This window comes from Dromiciops gliroides, chromosome 5, assembly GCF_019393635.1.
Source record: "Dromiciops gliroides isolate mDroGli1 chromosome 5, mDroGli1.pri, whole genome shotgun sequence".
NCBI classification, from domain to species: Eukaryota; Metazoa; Chordata; class Mammalia; order Microbiotheria; family Microbiotheriidae; genus Dromiciops; species Dromiciops gliroides.
The window spans coordinates 83,055,895-83,076,883 of record NC_057865.1 but is presented as its reverse complement, the minus strand read 5'-3'; the positions used below and the strand labels follow the sequence as shown (position 1 = coordinate 83,076,883).

The following is a 20,989-nucleotide window of genomic DNA, read 5'->3' as shown; positions in this document are numbered from 1 at the left end:
ATGAAAAGCCTAGCAGGTGACATCATTAACTGCTTGTTTTTAAGAGAACATTCAGGAAAATTGAATATGTCAAGAGAAAGCAAGCATTTTGGGGACAACCATTTGAATTAAAATTACTGGTAAAGAATACAAAGAGCCAGCATGAAGCCTATGCAGTAAAGAGCTTCTTTTTCTTGTCTGAGAGGAGTAGAAATGCCCCACTCAAAGAAGACTCATTCATTCAATCAGCATTTATTAAACATCTAGTCAACAAGTATTTATTAAGCACCTACTATGAAACAAGCACTGGAGATGCAAAGAAAGGCAAAAATAGTCTATTCCTTTGAGGATTTTACAATGGGGGCTGGAGGACAACATGAAAACAACTAAGTACTAACGAGATATATACAGTATAAAAGTGGAGATAATCAGAGTGAAGGCATTAGCATGAAGGAAGATGGGGAAAGGATTCTTTACCAGGGATCATGTTAGGTGCTGGTAATAACAATACTCAAATTAAACAGTTCCTATCCTCAAGGAGGCTACATTGGGAAGGAGGCAATTTGTACAGAGATAAGTAAATAGGAAGCATTTGGAGGGAGGGAGTCACACTAACAACTGGAAGAATCAAAAAAGACTTTCTCAGAGTTGGTACATAATATGGGCCTTGAGAGAAGCTGGAGATTCTTAGAGGCAGAGGTGGCAAGGAAGTATGTTTGAAGAATGGGGAAAAGAGTGTGAAAATGCATGGTGATGGGAAATGGAATGTTGTGTATAAAGAACAGCAAATAGATAGGTTACCAATGGGGAGTTAGTGAACAGAAGTAATGTGCAAGCAAGCAGCCCTGAAAGATAATATGGAACCAGTATTCAGGGGCTTTTAAATGCCAGGAGGTGCAGCTAGTTTGGGCAGCTGGGTGACACAGTGGATAGAACACCCAGCCTTGAATCAAGAAGATTCATCTTCCTGAGTTCAAATCTGGCCTCATAAACTTACAAGCTGCATGACCCTTGGCAAGTCACTTAACTCTGTTTGCCTCAGTTTCCTTATCTGTAAAATCAGCTGGAGAAGGAAATGGCAAACCACTCTATTATCTCTGCCAAGAAAACCCCAAATGGAGTCATGAAAAGTTGAACACAACTGAAACCACTCAACCACAACAACAGTAATAAATGCCATGAGAGTTTATATTTTTATTCTAAGGGATGTAACACAGAAACATGCTTTAGGAATATCATTTTGGCAGCCAAAAGGAAAATGAATTTGAAAAGAGGAAGGTTTGAGGCTGTCAGAACAAATGGCTCCAGTCTTCCCCCTTCCTTCCCAAATATTTCAAATTACCATCCTGCATATAGTATGTATTCTACAATACTTGTCTAATTGCTCTTCCAGTACCCCATCTCCTACCTGCATGTCTTGGTATAGACTATCCTGTAGGCCTGGAAGGCACTCCCTTCTCCTTTTCTAATAATCCCTTGCTTCCTACAAGGCCCATCTTAGGTGCCACCTCCCCATGGGTAGAGTACCCTATCCTGATCACCATAGGTCCTGGTTTTCTGTCCCTCCTCCGACTATTTGAAAACAGGCTCAGCAACATAGAGTAGTACATCACAGAGGACCAAATAAGAGCAACTATCCTTAAATTGTAAATCCTAGCAAAACTTCACTCTCATTAATGTTAGTATGTTCATTGATGCAACTTGCAGCCAATTCATACCTGACAACTTCCTCTGACTCTTGTCCATTGCCCATGATGAGTCTCCAAGGGGCCTGCCCAACATACTGTAACGATTGGAATGACGCCACCTGCTGGAGACTTACTGTAGAAGAGTTTCACCCATGAAGCGAAGGTCTTTGAGGGCAAGACCAGGAGTCTTTTCTTTGGTGTCAGGAAGTGACGCGGGCTAGTGGGAGGAGGAAGGAAGAGACTGGCGCCGAGTCTCGCTCTTTTTTCCTGAGGACGCTGGTGGAGAGGGGAGCTAGAAATGTGCTCTCCCTTTAATAGATAGGAATCTAGGCCTTTTCTTCTCTCTTTATCAAATTCTTATTCTCCTTAATAAACGCTTAAAAGTCTAACTCTTGCTAAAGCTTATAATTTATTGGCGACCACTCATTAGATATTTTAGACAGTTTAGCTAGAATTTTAGCCTTAACAATACCCAAGGTCCTTCCTATTTATCTCTTGATATCACATGGGTAACATAAATGAAATAGGTTATCACTGTTCCATGAGAAAATTAAAATGAAGAATTCAGAGAAGAATGAGAAGATATATAAACTAATGCAGAGTGAAGTAAGCAGAACTAGGAAAAAAATAACATATGTCTATCATTATTATGATGTAAATGCAAAGAACCAAGCCCTGCCCCCAAAATTCCTGAAGTTCAATGCTGTATAATCATAACAACAAAACTTTGTTCTGAAGAAGAGTTGAGAAAACATCTCTTCCTCTTCTTTGCCAACGTGAGAACTAACGGTATCAAATATTGCATTATTGTCAGAATATGTTTATGTGGTCATTGATTTTGCTTAACTGCCTTTTTCCTCCCTTTATTTTTGAATTCTTTTTACCAAGGATTATTTCACCTGTTGGAGGATGATAATGTCCAGAAACTGAGGTGACAAGAATAAAAGGTAACAATAAAAACTTGAATTGGTTATCAATTTAACACAGGCATCTGTGGGTCATCCTTCATTTACAGTGTCTTTATTACATCAGGGTAGGTTTCAAGAGGACATAAACAAGAAATTTATAGAATTATAGCATTTTAAAGCTGGGAGGAATCCCATAGGTGAAGATATACAATTGACTGGAAATAACTTTGGACCGTAAGACCTGGGTTTGAGGTATGACTCTACCTTGTACACATCCCTTAACACCTCTGAACCTCTGTTGCCTTGTCTATCTGTAGAATGAGAAAATTAATATCCATAACCTCTAATTACCAGGGTTACAATAAGATTAGATGGGTAAAACTGCAATACAAATGCAAGGTGATTTTATAATTATCTGTTCCAGCCCCTTCATCCTATAGATAAGGAAATTGAGGCCTGGAAAAAAACTAATGACTTGCAGAAAGAAAGATCAAATAATTACTCAGTGGTAAAGGAGACTAGAATCCAACTGTCAGACAAACAAAAAGAGGATGGACTTTTAGAGAATATACTCCTACATATCTTTTTCAAATAAATACTTTAAAATTAAGTAACAATTTGTCCTAGACTATGGAGGTGCTCTCTTTGTGTGTTCTTCCTAGCCCTACTATTGCAAGATTTTTTTTAAAGCCAGCACAAAGATTTAAAGTAGGAGCCACAAAAGATTGGATACTTGACACAAATGACCCAGAGGATGATTTGTCTAGTGGTCTCGGCATCATGAAAATCGCCTAACCTCCTCTGAAAGGCTGGTCTGACCTTTGGAAGTTCCTAGTAAATAGGGTTTTTTTTCTTACTCTTTGAAACTTGCCCAAATGCCTCATTTACAAGTTCTTGATTTGGGAACTAAGTGTTAATTAAATATGAAAGAATAATTATCAGTCAGGAGGTAGACTGCATCAGTGAATTGTTATTCACTTGAGTCAAGCTATCCCCCCCCCCCGAAAAAAAAAGAAATGAGAAAAAAGGCATCTTAAGGTATAAACTCCAGAAGATTCCTTGCCATCTCTTCATACTGTTAACTATGTAGCATTTTCACCTTCAGAACCACCCTGATCAATTGAGATTCCCATCTTATGAACATTTCAAAAGAAATGCAATGTTATTCTCAAACGTGGAAAATGTCAATGTGAAAACTGCAATGAACAAAAAGATAAATTTGCATGGGTGAAGCAAAATTGAAATCACCCAGAAAAATATAAACTAATTCCTATCTATGTTGGCAGCTTCACTGGGAGGATATACATAGTATTCTACTCTTTGCTTGGACACTTGGACTATCTGTACCCTTTCTTACTTCAGGTGAATTACATCCTCCTGAAGATTCAAATCAAAACTGATGGAGGAAAGGGAGACAAAAAAGAAATGTCAAAACAGGAATACACATTTATAGTATTTTCTTCCCAACAGCCCTAAAAGGTTGGGAGTATAGTATATGCAGTGTCATTTAATATGACTGCTAATTGTATTTATTTTATATCCACATATTTACATGTTATATTTCCCCACCCTACCTCTAAGGAAAAAAGAGAAATACATAAGCTCCTTGAAGCCAGGGATGGTTTCAGTTTTTGTCTTTGTATCTACAGAGCCCAGCACTGTAGTAAGTAGGATGTTATAAATACTTGTTGAGTTGAACTGAACTTGACAAATAAAGAAAGGCTTACAAAGACTGGAGGATGTGTCTGTGGCCACACAGTTCATTTGAGTCTCTCAGGTCCTATGATTCCAAGTCCAGTTATTTTCACACTACATTATGCCATCAAGTTAATCTCCATTTAGTTTGGTTTGGTTTGGTTTGGTTTGGTTTGGGGGGGGGTGCAGGGCAATGAAGGTTAAATGACTTGCTCCAGGTCACAGAACTAGTAGGTATCAAGTGTCTGAGGCTGGATTTGAACTCAGGTCTTCCTGAATCCAGGGCCAGTGTTTTATCCACTGTGCCACCTAACTGCACCCCCCCCATTTAGGTTTTTTTTTTTTTTGCAGGGAAATGAAGGTTAAGTGACTTGCCCAGGGTCACACAGCTAGTAAGTGTCAAGTGTCTGAGGCCGGATTTGAACTCAGGTACTCCTGAATCCAGGGCTGGTGCTTTAACCACTGTGCCATCTAGCTGCCCCCCCCATGATAGTGAATTTAAGAGCAAATCACAAACAAAACCAATACCACAAAGGGGTATTTTGAAGAGAAAACAAATTCCAAATAATAGGATTTAAGCTATGCTGTTGAAGTTAACACATGATCTGGAATTGGCTGGAATTAGCAAAATATGTAAACAAGAAAAGCCTAGATCATCTTGAGTTTGCTATCAGCTTTTACTTCAGGGAATGGTTTACTAATAAGAACCAATTTGTCGGGTCTCATTTCTCACAGAGATTGTACTTACTGTTGGTACAACCAAAATTAAGATAAAGAGCAAAACATCTCTAGGACAGAAGTTCTTCAACTATTATGTGTCATCATCCCATTTGGCAAGATAGTAAAACCTATATACCCCTTCTCAGAAAAAAAAAATCCTAAATGCATAGAGTAAACACAGAGTTAAAAAGGAAATTATTAGTAATGATAAAGTTATTTTTCCCATCCCAGAGTTATGGAACCCATGAAATGTTTTGACAGAGCCCTTGGGGGTCTATGGATACAAGATTAAGAACCCTTTTATAGGGAATCAAACTCATAGAAATGAAGAATAAAATGACATTTTAAAATAAAAAATGCTAGCATTATCAGAGTAGCAATCCTCCCTCTCTCCCATAGATGCCATTTTGATCTAAGTTGGTACCTCTGTTCCTGCTGTTCTCTACCCCAAGCCCACCAGGATCAGATCTTTGCAGTCCTTCTACATTTCCCCTTCATAGAACCTCTGGGAGATGTATTTTCACGAAAATGTATCCTTTATTATGGGTAGATGGGAAACCAAATTATAATAAAATGTAAGTATTTATTTATAATAAAACATATATGTGTATGTATGTGTATGTGTGTGTATATGTATATATATGTGACAGATCAACAGATATTTGTCACATTTAGAATGGCCAAAATTTTTCACAGGCCCCTTACATTTTTGCAGGCTTATAGCAGACGGCCTTTTGAATTACAGGGTCTTGATTGGGTTATTGGGGAATTCCTTCAAAAAAGGAGGTGTCCTCCTCCATATCCTTCAATGACTAAATTAATCATCATGAAGCCCTCCCTGGATTAGCTTAATCTATGTTCATTCCATTCTTCTAAATTTCTGCCATACTAAGTTTAGCACTTAATTGCTCTGATTGCTTACTATGCATAGGTCTAGTCTCCCCGATTAAGTTAGGAGCTCTTTGAGAACTGGGCCAATGTATCTTTTGTATCCTTTAAGGTACCTAATACAGGGTTAGCAACATTGGCAGAAACTATCATCCTTATTACTTAATCTTAAAAACTTGGTATCACCCTTGATCCCTTCTCGTCCTTTTCTCCACATTATCAGTTCCTAGGTCTAATCAATACTTCCTCTATATTTTTAACTCATTTCTTCTTTTCCAGTCCCACTGCAACCTCTCTTATCCAAAGTTTTATTTCTTCTCTCACAGACTTTAGGTTCCTCTGCTGCCAGTCTATCATACCATCTTAGACTTACCAAAAAACATTACTTTTTTACATCATTCCTTTATCAAAAAACCTTCAGTGGCTCCCCACTGCTTCAAGGATAAAATCTCAACTCATTAATCTGATGTTTGAGACCTTCTACTATGTACTCCTATGTCATTTAATTTATTATATTACATTTTATACTCCCCCATATTATAGACTCCAACTAGACCATAAGTTCCTTGAAGACAAAGACTATGTCATATACAGGACCTAGGACAGTGCCTTATACATGGTAGAACCTCATGAATTTAAATCACACTTTTGCATTTGAAAGGAGGCGCATTTCTCCACTGGGGATATTTCATGCCCTAAATAACCAGACCTCCCACACACAACTCCATTTATACTTTGGGGTGCCGTGTAACAGTTTCTGGAATTCCATTAAGTATTTCTGATCCCAAAAGATCACATAGACTTTGATTTTACATAGTGAGTCCTCGTTAGATACTGATAGATTAATACAGTACCAAGCCCCATTTCCATAGGGTATTCGGTAAATGTCTCATTGATTAAACAGGGATTACTCAAAATGTCAATCAGGTACCATATAAACAAATACTTAGAGCTTATTCAAACTGATGAGGATGACTATAAACCAAGATGATGCTTTTAGAGAGCAGTGCCAGTTTGTAGAGTGGCACTCTGGCATCTTCCACAATTCAAAATTACTTGATATTGGACTAGAGAAAGCAATAGAGAAGAAAAGCTTTTGCAAGGGGCTTTGGGAAGGGTAAAGGGGCTCTGTCCCTTCTTCCTCCACCAGGTAGAAAGATGATGGGGATGTAATGATGTTTATTTTGTGGCCTAGATTGTTTAAAGCTCCCACTCCCTCATAATTTAACAGGGTTTGGGAGAAAAAAAATGTATTTAATCTTAGGAAATAGAACAATAAGAATATTAGCAAATAAGGATAGGGAAATTCAATGGTAAAAGGAACTCCAGTATGAAAAAATTCATTCTACCAACACAGGCTGGCACCTCCTCTGCAACCTCTAGTCTTGGAGAGTGGCCTACAGCACTGAGAGGTGTAGCTATTTTCCCAGGATGACATAGCTAGTATGTGTCAGAGGCAGGCCTCCAACCTAGGTTTTCCTAGCTCCAAGACATGCTCTCTAATCAAAGAAAAAAACAGAGTTTAACAGTTTACTGCTGGGGATCTGTGATCTTGTTGCTCTGAATATTCTCTCTGATAACAAAGATAACAAGCCAACCCTTCCTGTGCCTCGTTCACAACTCTAGTTTATGTCCCCCATCAGTTCACAGGTTATTCACCCAATGAGCCACAAGCCTTCTTTTCTTTCTCTTGACACTGCAAGAATACAAATGTTGTCAAATTGGCTACTCATCAGTTCTAACCTCTTGCCACCTATCCTGTCTTTCTCCATTTTTTCCTCCTGTCTTTCTTTGATAATACCCTCATCAGAATTCCTTCTCTGTAATATCTTGCAGACTGCTTAAGCCTACCAGGGATCCATCAACAATACATACATCAACAGTACAGCAGATGAAGAAGCCTTTACAACCTTATCACTCTTGGGGAACCTCTAGCCACATGAATTGGATACTAAGTACTGTGGGAATGGGGGGTTTTTACATTCTTTTTAGTTTCCTCGCTTAAATTTATGAGAAATGTGTGCAACTATAATTTAGCTTTTGAAAAATGATTAAGGTGCTTCAAGGACCCTAGAAAGTGTTAAATCGATTCTAAGCATGGCTATCATCTATTATCACCATTATTACTTTATTGTCATTAATGCATCCTGCTTAGGTATGCTTGTTTTTTTAATATCCTTATTAAGAAATATAGATGACTAACAATTTAAAAACTAATTTCAATCCTTCCCAAAGGTCTTAGGCCAAGAATTCAACTGAGACTTGGAATACTCAGAAAATTTTTTTTTTACAGTAACAGTAGGCTTTCTTCTCTATTTATTCAAAATCTCTCAATTTTGATCAAGGATAAAACAATAACTAGTACTTATATAGTATCTACTATGTGCCAGGCATTGTGCCATAAACTTTAAAAATATTGTGTCAGGGGCAGGTAGGTGGCGCAGTGGATAAAGCACCAGCCCTGGATTCAGGAGGACCTGAGTTCAAATCTGACCTCAGACACTTGACACTTACTAGCTGTGTGACCCTGGCCAAGTCACTTAACCCCCATTGCCCTGGGAAAAAAGGGGAAAAAATATTGTGTCATTTGATTATAAAAACAAACTAGGGGGTTAAATACCATTATTATCCCTATTTTACAGTTGAGGAAACTAAGGCAGATAGCAGTTAAGCAATCTGCCCAGGTTCACACAGCTAGTAGGTATCTGAGTCTAGAATGCGCTGAAGTGCTTAGCTACCTAAGAAAAATGCACATTCATCTAGGGCATGGGATTTGGTACCTTTACAGTTGTAATGATTTTACTGCATACACACCATTAAGCTGCCTTCAAGTCCTACCATTAGAGTATAATTGCTTTGGACTGAGTTTAAACCACTGATCCCAAGAGGAAAAACCTTCTGATCCTAGTTAGCAGTTGTTGCTGAGTTGGTGGTGGTAGTTTTACCTACCCCATTCTCTTATAAGCTGAACATATTCCAGCCCTCGAATGAGAATTCTTCCCATTAAGGACAAAAACTTTTCCTCATGAGAGAAGCAAGTCAGTCTTTCTTCCAAAGACTCCTTCCACAAAACAAGCTCTTGGCAATGTCATCTTTTGTACTGTATATAGGGCATTGCACTTGGGGAACTAAATGGACTTGGGGAAAATGGACACAAATATTGGCTCCAATACCTCATAATTGAAAGCCTAATTTCTTCCTCACCACTTATTTCCCATCCCACCTCTTGGCTATAACCTTACACCAGTCAGTTCCAGGAAAGGATAACCTAAATCTGAAGCAAGCCATCCCTCTCCCCGTTTGTCACTGTGACAAACTGAAACCAAACCTCTACTTAAACCTTTCTTATCAAAATGATCCATCCCTCCCCTCTTAGACTGAATTGGGCTTTTTGTTATGGCAAACCTCAAATTATGGTTTGGTTTGATCTCCCTGGTGTTTGTATTACCTCATTAAAAGCTGACAGAAACCCTTCAAGCATTCTGAATGGTGAGTGCTTTTACAAGCCATATCAAATATTAAGTTCCCTTGATGACATTTTTATTCTTGGTTAGCCAAGGAAGACTTAAGGTGCCATGCCAGAGTATGATAACAATCCATCAATCTCCAGATATCAAAATTATTTCATAGAAAGGAACCAAATAACCTAAAAAGGAGCACCAGGGGCCGAAAAAAACACAAGTTGAGGGGAAAATCAAACAACAACTGACCCAGGAGCCCAAGGGCATGTTCAGCTCTTCCTAAGAATGCTCCATACAAACAAGGAGTTCTCTGCTAGTAACATGGTGTTCCCAGAAGAAAATAAATCCTATACTGTCTGATAGATTGGTTTTAAAACTAGGGGCCGAGTACTTGATGCTTCTAGGAAGGGGATTCTAATGGAACACACAATCCTTCCAATTCATCCCAATGAAACTGGGAGTGATAGTATTGAACATTAGAGTTAAGAGAGATGGTGGTGTTTATTATAGAACACTCTCACCCTGAAGAAGGCATTTTCCACAGCACCAACTCACCATGAGTTCCAAAAATGGGGTCTTCATCCAGCATGCTTTATAAACAGGAATTGGAAGAAAACTTAAAAGCAGGAGAGGAAGCATTTCACTTATAGTCTCGAAAGAAAGTTAGACCAAGGAGAAAATAAGGAGTATTTTCTTTCTTTAAATGACATATAGCAAGGCCATTAATTATAAATGCAGCATTGGGGTTCCACCCTTCAGTACCCAAAGGTAAGGAATGAATACCAAGGATTCACATTTTTCTAGTACTATCAACCTTGCCCCTCCATCCCCTCCAAAAAGGTTATCAACAGAACTAGTGAACAGAAAGGTCATTTAATACATGAGTTAGGAAGGGTTGCTGAGGAACCTCAGCTGTTTTAATTCCTGCCTTCAATATTTAAATGGACAGCTTGGACAGAAACCTGACATACATCATTTTTTTCTTTCATTTTCTCCATCCTTCAACAAACTCTGTTTCCATAGAGTTTCCAAGCAGCACTGAAAAGGACTGTTTTCTGAACTTTTCTAGCCCTCTTATCAGCTAGGATGAAAAAACAAACCCAGCTGGACCCACATTTCTGAAGGTCATTTAGACTAATGTGAAAACAACTGCCAGGTGTTTCTTATGTGGTGTGGAGGGCTATCTGCCATGAATTCAGCTGCTTGCTTTCTCTGGGAAATAGAACATCTTGTCAGAAAAGATAAGGCAGGTGCTTATTTAACTGAATTTTATGTTGCCTTCATCTACTATTGCATCTGAATGAAAACAGTGTTCAAGTCCCAAACTCCTTCCTCATCTCTCCATATACAGAAACTTCTATCTTTAAGTCCAGTGACAAACTTCACAGAATTGGAGATCTGCCCCTGCCTAGAGCAAAGAACTACTTTAAATGTTTGTTTATAATCCAAAGCAAGAGAGTTTAAAAAAAAAAGGCCAGGGAAAGCTTCTAACACTGTGTACAGAAACAACTTTCTAAGGTATAAATTATGTTGACAGAAACACAGGAAAGAAACTCCATTCTCCCCTTTCCTCTCCCCCACCTCCTTGACTTTTATAAATCCCAAGCAAAACACCTACAGTGGCCCATGAAACAGGGTTCTGACAAAAAAAAATCAACCCATGCACCAGAAAAATTATGTTCCTGTGAAGTGGTTGCCAAAATAAGCATCTATTGCTTCAAGTCTGTTTTAAGTGCCAATGGGAATAGACAATTTTGAATATGTAAAATTAAAAACCTGTTTGCTGGAACAAAATCAATGCCACTAGAATAAAGAGAGAAATTGCTTATTTGAGGAGATAAAAGCAAATATCTCTGATAAAAGTTTGATAGCTAAGACAAAAAGGGAATTGACAGAAATATGGAAAGCCAAGAACCACTTTACCAAGAAATAATGACAACTAATGGCAATGATAATTATGATAATTATAAATTGCCAGAACATTTCCCAAGAAGAATGGCAAATTTAAACCATATTAAAAGTGCTCCAAGTAACTAAGAAAAATGAAAAAAAAAAAAGAAACAACTCTAAGGTTCTACTTCATACCCAATATGACAAAGACACTGAAAGACAGAAATAGCCAATGCAAGATGGACTTTGGGAAGATGAGCACACTAGTATAATATTGGTGGAGCTGTGGGTTGGTCCAACCATTCTAAAAAATGGGAGAAATGTCAGCAAATTGTTCAAACTATTTTTCTGCAATCCTATTACTGGACAATATATTTTCACAGAGGTCAAAGACAGACACTAAAGCCAAAACATTTATATCAGCACTTTACAGGGTAACAAAAAAAATCTGGAAATGATGTGGATGTGCAGTAATTGGGGACTGGCTGAACTAATTGTGGTATGTGGATTTAATGAAGCTATTAAGCAGTAAAAATTTACAAATATGCCAAATTCAAAAAAACATGAGATTTGGATGAAGCAATACATAGTGGAAAAAAACAGAATCAGAATATAACACATAACAATTACAATAATATAAACAAAAAAATTCCCTAAAAGTTAACCAAACTCAATTTAATCATCATAACCAACTTCAATCCCAGAAAATAAATAATGAAAAACACATCCCTCCTCTAAATAGAAAGGAGGGGAACTATAGGAGTGGCTGAATGTAATCCATGTTTAGGTTGGTTTTGCTTAACTGTCTGTTATAAGGGAGAGTTCAACAAGTAAGAATGTATTTTCTAAAAACAAAATATCAATAAAAAAATTGTAAAGCTTTTATTCATCTCACTTGAATTATTCTCATTCTGTTCTTTCTCTTTTTTTTTTTTTGGCTATTTCAACTTGATCTTAGTTTTGTAACTCATTTCTTCACAACCCACTGAGGCTCTCCCAGACAAATTAATACATATGTATTAAACATATCACTGGAGGAACCATCTTAACTGGGACCAACCAAAAAAAGAAAGGAAGGAAGGAAGCAAGAATGGGAAGAGAAAGAGGGAAAGGGAGAAAGACAAATGAGTGTATACACTCTCCCTAAAAATGAAGTTTATTACAGACCAACTGATTAAATTGTGGGCATGACTGCCAATAAACCAAGTCCAACATGTTTAATTTTTTTTAATGATTTGGGATATTTAGATACATGTTTAAGATAGTTACTAGCAAAAGGAAGGCATTAAAACAAAGCTCTCTAACTCACTGCAATGTACTTTTGGTTCTGATACATTTAACTTTCATCCTTGGACAAGAGAAGTCTATTCATAAACAGCATCAGCACCTTAGAATCCCATTAAGTTCACGTGACTTTATAGACAGTGACTTTAGTCTCAAACCTCCTCCCCATAACACAGAATTTCCCACTTAAACCAATAAGTAGCTTAGCCTTGACTCTCAGAACAGGAACATCCGCCACCTGAGGACTATGGTTAGTGTGGAGTAAGAAGGGGAAGGAGAGAAATGCAGCAAGTACAGAATCACTCAAATAGACCCAAAGACATGTGAATGAGGCATTTGGTTGCTTGTTGTTTTTCTCTCCTTGGGTTGGCCTCCTTCCAGCATGACCAAAGCAAAGATTACAAACTAGTCTAGGGTCAGAACTGCAAGAAGAAAAGATGGTTTCCTTCTACCTTGATACCCGAAAGGATTTCTAAAAATGTGATTTTAAAATAATCAACCATGCTACCCAATCCAAAAAACAAAATCGACCCTTCTGGCTGAATCACATCCTGGCCCTAGGTTCCATATGAGTTCATTATTGGAGAAAAAGTATGCATAGGGGGATGAGGAAAAAAATAAAAATAATCCACAATTCTCAACTCCAGATGTACCAGCTAAATTTGGACAGAAGAAAGGTGTGGCAAAGGCAAGGAACAAAGAAAGAACAAAAGATAAATTACTGTTGTTCAGTCATGTCCCACTCTTTGTGACCTCAGTTAGGGTAGTTTGCCATTTTCCTTTCCATCTCATTTTAGAGATGACAAAATGGAGACAGAGTTAAATGACTTAGCCAGTGTCACAGAGCTAGTAAGTATCTGAGGCCAGATTTGAACTCAGAAAGAAGAGTCTGTCTAACTCCAAGCTTGGCACTCTATCCACTGCATCGCCTAACCACCCTCCCCCCAAAGATAAACAGGAATGGAAGCAAATACAAATAGAACTCCCCAGGACAGTGGTCATTAGACAATAAACAAAACATCACGTTATAGAAAAGACAAGTATGCATTTTCCCTTTCTATTATGATAAGGTGATGAGAGTGGGATAATGAATTCCTTAACTGGGGCTTAGGTATTAGAAAGATGCAGACAAATGAGGCTGTGTCCTGAGAGAAGAGGTTCAAATGACCAGAGGAGAAAGAAAAATGACTGACAAAAATTAGAGGAATAAAAGTAGAACATGTGGCTGACAGCCACCCAAAGCAAATGTGACATTGCAAACAGTCTACAAAATACCTGCTTAGAAAAGAAAGGGCTTACCCAATTCTATGAGGGAATCACATGAAATTTGCATATTAAAGTTTTATTGACACGGGAGATATGAATAGTTTCTTTCTCCCTGTCTAAAATGTGAGCCTGGGGGGCAGCTAGGTAGCATAGTGGATAAAGCACTGGCCCTGGATTCAGAAGGACCTGAATTCAAATTTGACCTCAGACACTTGACACTAGCTGTGTGACCCTGGGCAAGTCACTTAACCCTCATTGCCCTGCAATGAATGAATGAATGAATGAATGAATGAATGAATGAATGAATGAATGAATGATTGAATGAATGAATGCGAGCCTGCACTTAGATGTGGACTATGACAAATCAGGGCATACTACAAAGAATAGAATGTTAAGTCTTGGTCATCTCTCAGATCTATTATCATCTCCAAAGATCCTTGATGTAAAAGACCATGGAACATGGGCTTCCCTTGTGTGTGTTTCATACCCCCTATCCTGATGGCAGTGGCATTAAAAACAAGAAAAATAGAGCTGAGCTAGAAAGGAGGAATAAAACCTCCACCCTCGTTATTGACCATCTTGATGAGGACCTTTGTAAATGGTTTGGTCATCATTAAGACACAGATTGTGTGCATGTACATGTGTGTAGGTGTGGATGGGTACTTGTAGGAAAAATCAATATGTTCATTTTAAGAAAAAAAGAATGATGTATATTCATGTCTTAGGGCATTGTTGTGTAGACCTGTGTGTGGCTTATGTATGCTTAAGAAATGAGTAGCAACACTAGCAGTGTGCCACAGGTGTAATATGAAGGGGTACATGGTATCCTCTTAGTCTCAAAGGTATGATACACACCAGACTATATGTACCTCTAAGTCAAACGCCCAGGAAAAGAGAGTAGATTCACTCCTTGTGGATATATTTAAGTTTTTGTCATGTCAAACACTTACTAGCTGTCTGATCCTGGGCAAGTTACTTAACCCCAATTGCCTTAAATATCCAGGGCCTTCTCCAATGGTCCTTATGTATTTCTTGTCACTGGACCCAGATGGCTCTGGAGGAGAGAGTGAGGCTGGTGACCTTGCAAGACCCTCTCTCACTTAAATCCAATTCTCTATAAGTCATGACATCACCCGGATGTCATGGTCCTCTTGGAGAATGAAAGACAAACAGCAGCAGCAAGTTTTTGTCAGAAATGCAAGAAACCTGGCAGTTACCTAGTCCTGGGGCAACCAGGTTAACAGATTACAGACACGATCCAAAGTCACCTGAAAAATGAAAGCCACATCTGAGTACCCTGTACCCACACCAAAAAAAAAAAAAGAAACACGGAAGTTTTGGTCTCCTCTGTAGTCAGCAAAACCTGATGGATGAAAACTCCAACTGGGAAAGATGGAGGAGAAATTCAACTGGGAAAGATGGAGGACAAACAGCAGCTTCCACCAGGGATACCTGACCCACAGCAAAAGCTCATCATCCAAACTAAAGGACTAAGAGCTATCACTGATAGCTGCTACTTCAGAGGACACTCATAAATCAAATTCTGATAGGCAAAGGGGAAAAGCACTTCATGAAAGAACAGAAGTCTTTTTGTAATAGAGGATGTGAGTCATCCATTGGACAGGGGGTTGAATAGGATGGCCATCAGCTTTTCTTCTAGCTCTAGGACTCTAGGATTTTATGATCAGCACTTTGCTCCAGAATAACATAAAGGTCCTATCCAACATTTCTTGTTTCTGGAAGATTTGGACCTGCCCCCCAAAAATTACATCGAACTACCTGTGGAATATTGTCACGTTTCATGGAAAATGGTATGTCATAGAATACCAAGTATCATATGATTTGTAACTGTAAGGAATCTTAGAGAACATCTCATGATTCTAGTCTCAAGAATATTGCTCAAAATAGCTCCCAAGTTTGTGGCTACCGAAAGCCTCTTCCATAGAGGGTATATATTTCAAACACAATCTGCCCTCAGGGTGTTTTATGCTTATTGGACCTCCCATCTCAGTCAACTTTTCTTTCTGGCTCTCTTAAATTAAGGAATTGAGGCACATAGAGGTGGTAATTTGCTACAGTTCATAGGTCAAGGTCACAGGTATTAAGTATCAAAGGCAAAATTCAAATTCCAGATCCTCTGATTCCAAACCCAGTGTTCCTTTCACTACAGCACACTGATTGTCCCCACTCCCCACCCCCACCCCCAGGATATAGGATAGACAGCATCATAGTTGTCCTTTACCTCTGGTGGCTTAAGTACATGTATAGGAGGAGTGGGAGGGGAGAATTGATAAGTCAAATGAACACAAAGAAAGCTAGCTGCAGGTGAGGGAAGAGCCTACTATGGGAGCACTTCAAGTTAAATAAGTGCATGGCCTGCTTAGAGCCACAACAGCCAGTACCCTCTCTTCTAAATGCTACTAAACAATGCTACTGGCACCATCATGCCCAGAAGGCAGAGGGATAGAACCAGAAAGGGATGACTTTGAGATGGGAGACCTAATAAAGAAGAAACACCCTGAGAACAGATTGTACATGAAATGTATATCTAGTATGGAAAAGGCTTTCAGAAGCCACAGACTTGGCTTGGGGGCAATAAAAGCATTAAGGAGTTCTAGATTCCACTGATTTGGCATTCCCATCTCCCTCATTTTATGCTGATTTATTTCATAGTCAAGTCAATATGAATGGCTCAGTTTCTCTGTCTGTATAATGGGACCAATCCACATAAGCATACTTAAAAAGGCTGCAACAGTATATCCCATTACTCAGAATATATATGTGTATGTGTGTGTGTGTGTGTATACACACAGCAAGACTACAAGATTCAACACCTGCCTTTGACACATACTAATCATGAGACCCTACAAGTTCCCATTCTGTATCACTGAAAGATTATTTCTGCATGAAACAGTGTTCCACACTGATGAAATTACAGTTCTAAGCCATTAAAAAATTAACACACATGCATCCATTTATATATTCAAAATATACTTATAATGCTACAACATTAATAGCTTATTTTCATAGTTCTGCTCATATTAATTCAGCCTTACTCTGTACAAGTCCAAGCTAAATCATGTAATCCTTTTGAGGTCCTAGAGAGAACACCAGGGGAAGTAGCTGCCCAAATTCTGAGGGGGCAGAGTGGGGAGGTGAGGGGAAAAAATGGCTCTAAACAAGGGAAAAGTATATTGGACTGGGAGTCAGGAAAATGGGGTTCTGGCTCTTGTTCTGTCGCTGATTCGCTGAATGATGTGAGGTGGCACCATTCTGGGATTTAGTTTCTTCATTTTTGAAACAAGGCAGTTAGACTAAAATGATCTCTATGGCCTTCTCTAAGATGCTCTAAAACTCTGAGTCTATGATATTGGAATCAGCATCTTTGAAACACGAAGGGTAATAAGATATAACTCTACCTCAGGGCCTCTGACTGAGACTGATTTAGAAGTGAATGAAGCAAGGGGATCTCCCTCATGATATGCAAGTCCTGTCCTAACTCAGTGCCACTGTAACCAGGCATGAGTATGTGAAAGGAGAGGATGGAAGGCAATGGACACATTCAACAGAAACCTGACTCAGTGTTGGTCCACATTTCAGGGGAGGATATGAGAAACTACCTCCTACCTTTTAACTCTCATTTCTTTAGGACTTAGAAGTTTGTGATACAGTTGGAAACAAGAAGCAGGAAGGACATGAGACTGTTTTACAATCATCGCTGGAGGGGAAAATTTGTTAGCAGTGTTGAAGAGAATATTTTTTAGGTTAAAAGCTTCTTCATAATAATTGATGCTTTCTGCAATACTGACTTCCATTCTGGGGGAAAAAAAAACCTCAAAACCTTTCTAAATACAGAAAGAGGTGCTCACATTCATTTAAGATGTCAGCATTTAAATTTTAATATTTCTCACCAGGAAACCACTTATGAAAAACACTGGCTTTATTCTAATTATCTAAAAATCTTTTTAACAAATAAGATAGAGGAATAATAGCAGAAGGCAGATTGTCGTTGGGTTTTTTTAAAAAAGGTCACCACAAAACCAAATTAATTTCAAGTAGAAGGCTAATTTTTCTGTAAGGCTTTACTATTTAATTATCCTTCCCTTCTCAAGAAGCCCTTCACCTTTTCTTTCCCCCTTTTTCTTCCTTGGGAACATGTCAGCCGAAGGCTAGGTGAGAATCCTAGAAGAGGCGTGGTTTTGTTTTAACAAAGTACCTACTCAGCATCATTTTGTGGTAGTGCAGATTTGGGGGTACAAGATTGAGGCCAGCATGTGAGAGCGGAGAAATGGCAACCTATAGATCCACTGCTCTCCATCCATTAACTAAAAATATCATTCAGGTACTTTCTCCCCAAAAGGCACACATTCCTCAGTACACACGAACACCCCCCCCACACACACACACACACACTCACACACACAAAGAGTACACACAATATAGAAATACTTTATAATGAGTAAACACAATCTATACACACACAGGAAAAGGAAAGAGGATGCAAATATTCACCTTCCCACAAATAAGGGACTTTGGTGCTTGTAGTGGGGATCGGGTGGGAAGGAGAGCTATTTCAGTGGATCTCTGAACTAAGCGTGAGAGGAAAGATTTTATTTTGCAGTCTGTAATGAGAGAGAAGGGTGGGATCAACAGGAAGAGAACTGAGCTTTTAAAGGTGGGGCTCAGAGGAAGAGACCTATATAGAAGATGTACAGGTAATTTGGACAGCTGACCCGGAGATAGACAGTGGCTCTGTGTTGGAAGGTCGGGAGGGGGAGAAGGAGCTGCAGAGAGGTTGCCGAGTTTCTGGTGCTACCACTGAGGGAGAGGGCAGGTGACTGTAGAAGGAAACTGAGTCAATTGAGGAGACGTGCTTTGGGGAGGAGTCTCTAGCAGGAAGCACCTTGGAGAGGGTTAGAGAGCCTCGAGCAGAGCAATTTCTCCGGCCCTTGGCCCTTGCCATTTGCTCTGTTTCGGCTGCACCTGTAACTACCTCCTTCCCTCCGCCGCCGGGTACAGCCCGGTCGGCTCCATGCTGCTGCCACGGCTGCCACCGCCTTAATCTCCTCCTCCTCCTCCTTCTCCTCCTCCTCCCGCAGCTCCTCCTCTAGAAGCTGCCAGTCTCCAGTCCCGCACCTCCCCATCCCTTGCAGCCGAGGTCTCCCACCTCAAGCTCACCTCGCCCCGCACCCGTCCCCGCACCCCCCCCCGCCCCGCGCCACCCTCCAGCTGGACGCCCCGCACGCACTCACCGAACCTCCCCGGGAGCGGGCGGCCGCGGGTGGCGGCGGCATCGGCGGCGGGGAAGGCTGGCAGGAGCAGCAGCAGCAGCAGAGGCAGCAACAGCGGCGGCGGCCGCCGCGGCGCCGGGGCCACGAAGCGCGGCAGGGACCCCATCACGCCTGGCCCATCGCAGACTGCCCCCTGCGCCCGGCTCCTGGCTGCGCCTCGCTCGCTCTGTCGCTCCGTCGCTCTGGCCCGGGGCGCTCACTCCATGGCTGCTGCTGGCACCGAGGGAAGCTGAAGGGGATGGCGAGGACTGGATGGCCCGACCACGGAGTGAGGGAGGAAGGGAGGGATGGCCCGACGCGTGGAGGGGGAGGAGGAACGCTGCAGGAGCGAGCGCAGGAGGAAGGGGAGCAGGAGGGCTGGGCCGGGGCTGGAAAGGGGAGCCGAGGCAGAGCTGGCCGCGCCGACAGCTACACTAGCCGGCCTCCCTCCCGCTCGCTCCGCGCTCCTGCAGCACCGCGAAAGACCTCTCAGGCTTCAACACCCAGGACAGCGCCTAGCGCCGCCTGCCCGCCCCCTTGGCCACGCCTCCCTCCCGGCCCCCCTCCTACCCCAGTCTCCCCGCCTCCTGCCCCCTCCCTCCAATAGTCCCCCACCACCCTCAGCCTTCTCCCTAGTCTCGCGTGCTGCAGAAGCACTAGGGCCGAGCCTAGGTTCCTGGGACCTGCGACCATTCCCTGGGACCCCTTCTTTCCCTGGCTCGAACCCGTGCCTTTCGTGCACCCACCTGGCCCCAGCGTTAGGTCTTTCTATTCTGCACGTTCCTCTACTCCCGGCCAGGAAGCCTGTTTCTCAGACCGTACCCCAGCCTGGTTGCTTTTCCTGCTGGGGGCAAGAGGGAAGTAGAAAAGGGAAAATCGGCGGCCGAGGCCCTGCGGGTGCCCTTCTGGCTCCCCAGTTTAGAGGCGTTCTGAGTCTCTAACCTAAAGGTGGAATCAGGGTTTAAATTTTGAATTTCCTCACTGTGGGGCCTCAGATTCTGGAATTTCAACTTAAAGTCTGCCTCCACCACCACCACCCAATTAAAAAAAAAAATCCAAAGGCGATGGTCACCCACCCCATCCCTTCTCTAGTAACTTTTGGGGTTTGTTGCTTTCTAGCAGCGCTACTGGACTGCACTGAGCAATCCATACCCTCTCCTCCCTACCCGTGTGATCAAGGCAATAAATTAGACTTGGGGAAGGAAGTGTTTTGTTTCTTGTGAGAAGCTAGCTATTCTGTGTAGAGATCCAATTCGTTGCCTTGGCCTCTTTAACTAAGGACAACTGATTCAGATCCTGCCATTGTTACCTGTTGACATTAAATTATAATTCAGCATACACCTACCACCTCTTTAATAAAAGTGTTTGAAAGCTTAGCAAGACAGAATCTGGAATCCTGTTGTTACCACAACAAAATGTTATAAAATAATCTATGGCATACTGACTTGGGCAAGGGGGATGGTTTCCCGGCCTCCTGCTGAAGAGGAGGCCTCAAGCCATCAGTTTTTCTAGTTCCTTTCCTGAGCCTACACCAGATGAATCTAAGATACTTATATAGAGAAAGACCCCTGAATAAAACTGGATTCTTTCATGTTTCCATCTCTATTTCCATCTCTTTATGGGGGGTTTAGTGTCCCCCATTACTATGTCTCATTTATGCCTCAAATGCAATCTGATGCTCTGGAGCTATCCTTCCACCCACTCATCAAACTTAACCATCCTGCATTCCAGTCCTTGTGTTCACTGCCTAGTACTAGTATACTAAGGTACTGATGCCAGGTAATAGGATAACCCTCATAGTGACTGCTTAATAATAATAATGATCGAATACATTTGTATCATTTATATTGAGCTTATAGTAAGTGTCTGGCAATGTGCTAAGCATTTTACACCAATTATCTCATTTGATCCTCACAACAGCTCTGGAAGGTAGGTGCTAT

General features: G+C 40.8%; 1 protein-coding gene across 1 annotated transcript in view; it reads right to left on the bottom strand.

The window, feature by feature from the left end:
* The window catches only part of PTPRN2 (protein tyrosine phosphatase receptor type N2), a 1,559,908-nt gene extending 1,540,731 nt beyond the window's left edge, over positions 1 to 19,177 (bottom strand). Inside the window, exon 1 of the mRNA XM_043965830.1 lies at positions 19,032 to 19,177. Within this exon, the coding sequence (XP_043821765.1) occupies positions 19,032 to 19,176 (145 nt within the window). The 5' untranslated portion in view covers position 19,177. The remainder of the gene's footprint in view (positions 1 to 19,031) is intronic.
* Between the last annotated feature and the right edge of the window lie 1,812 nt (positions 19,178 to 20,989).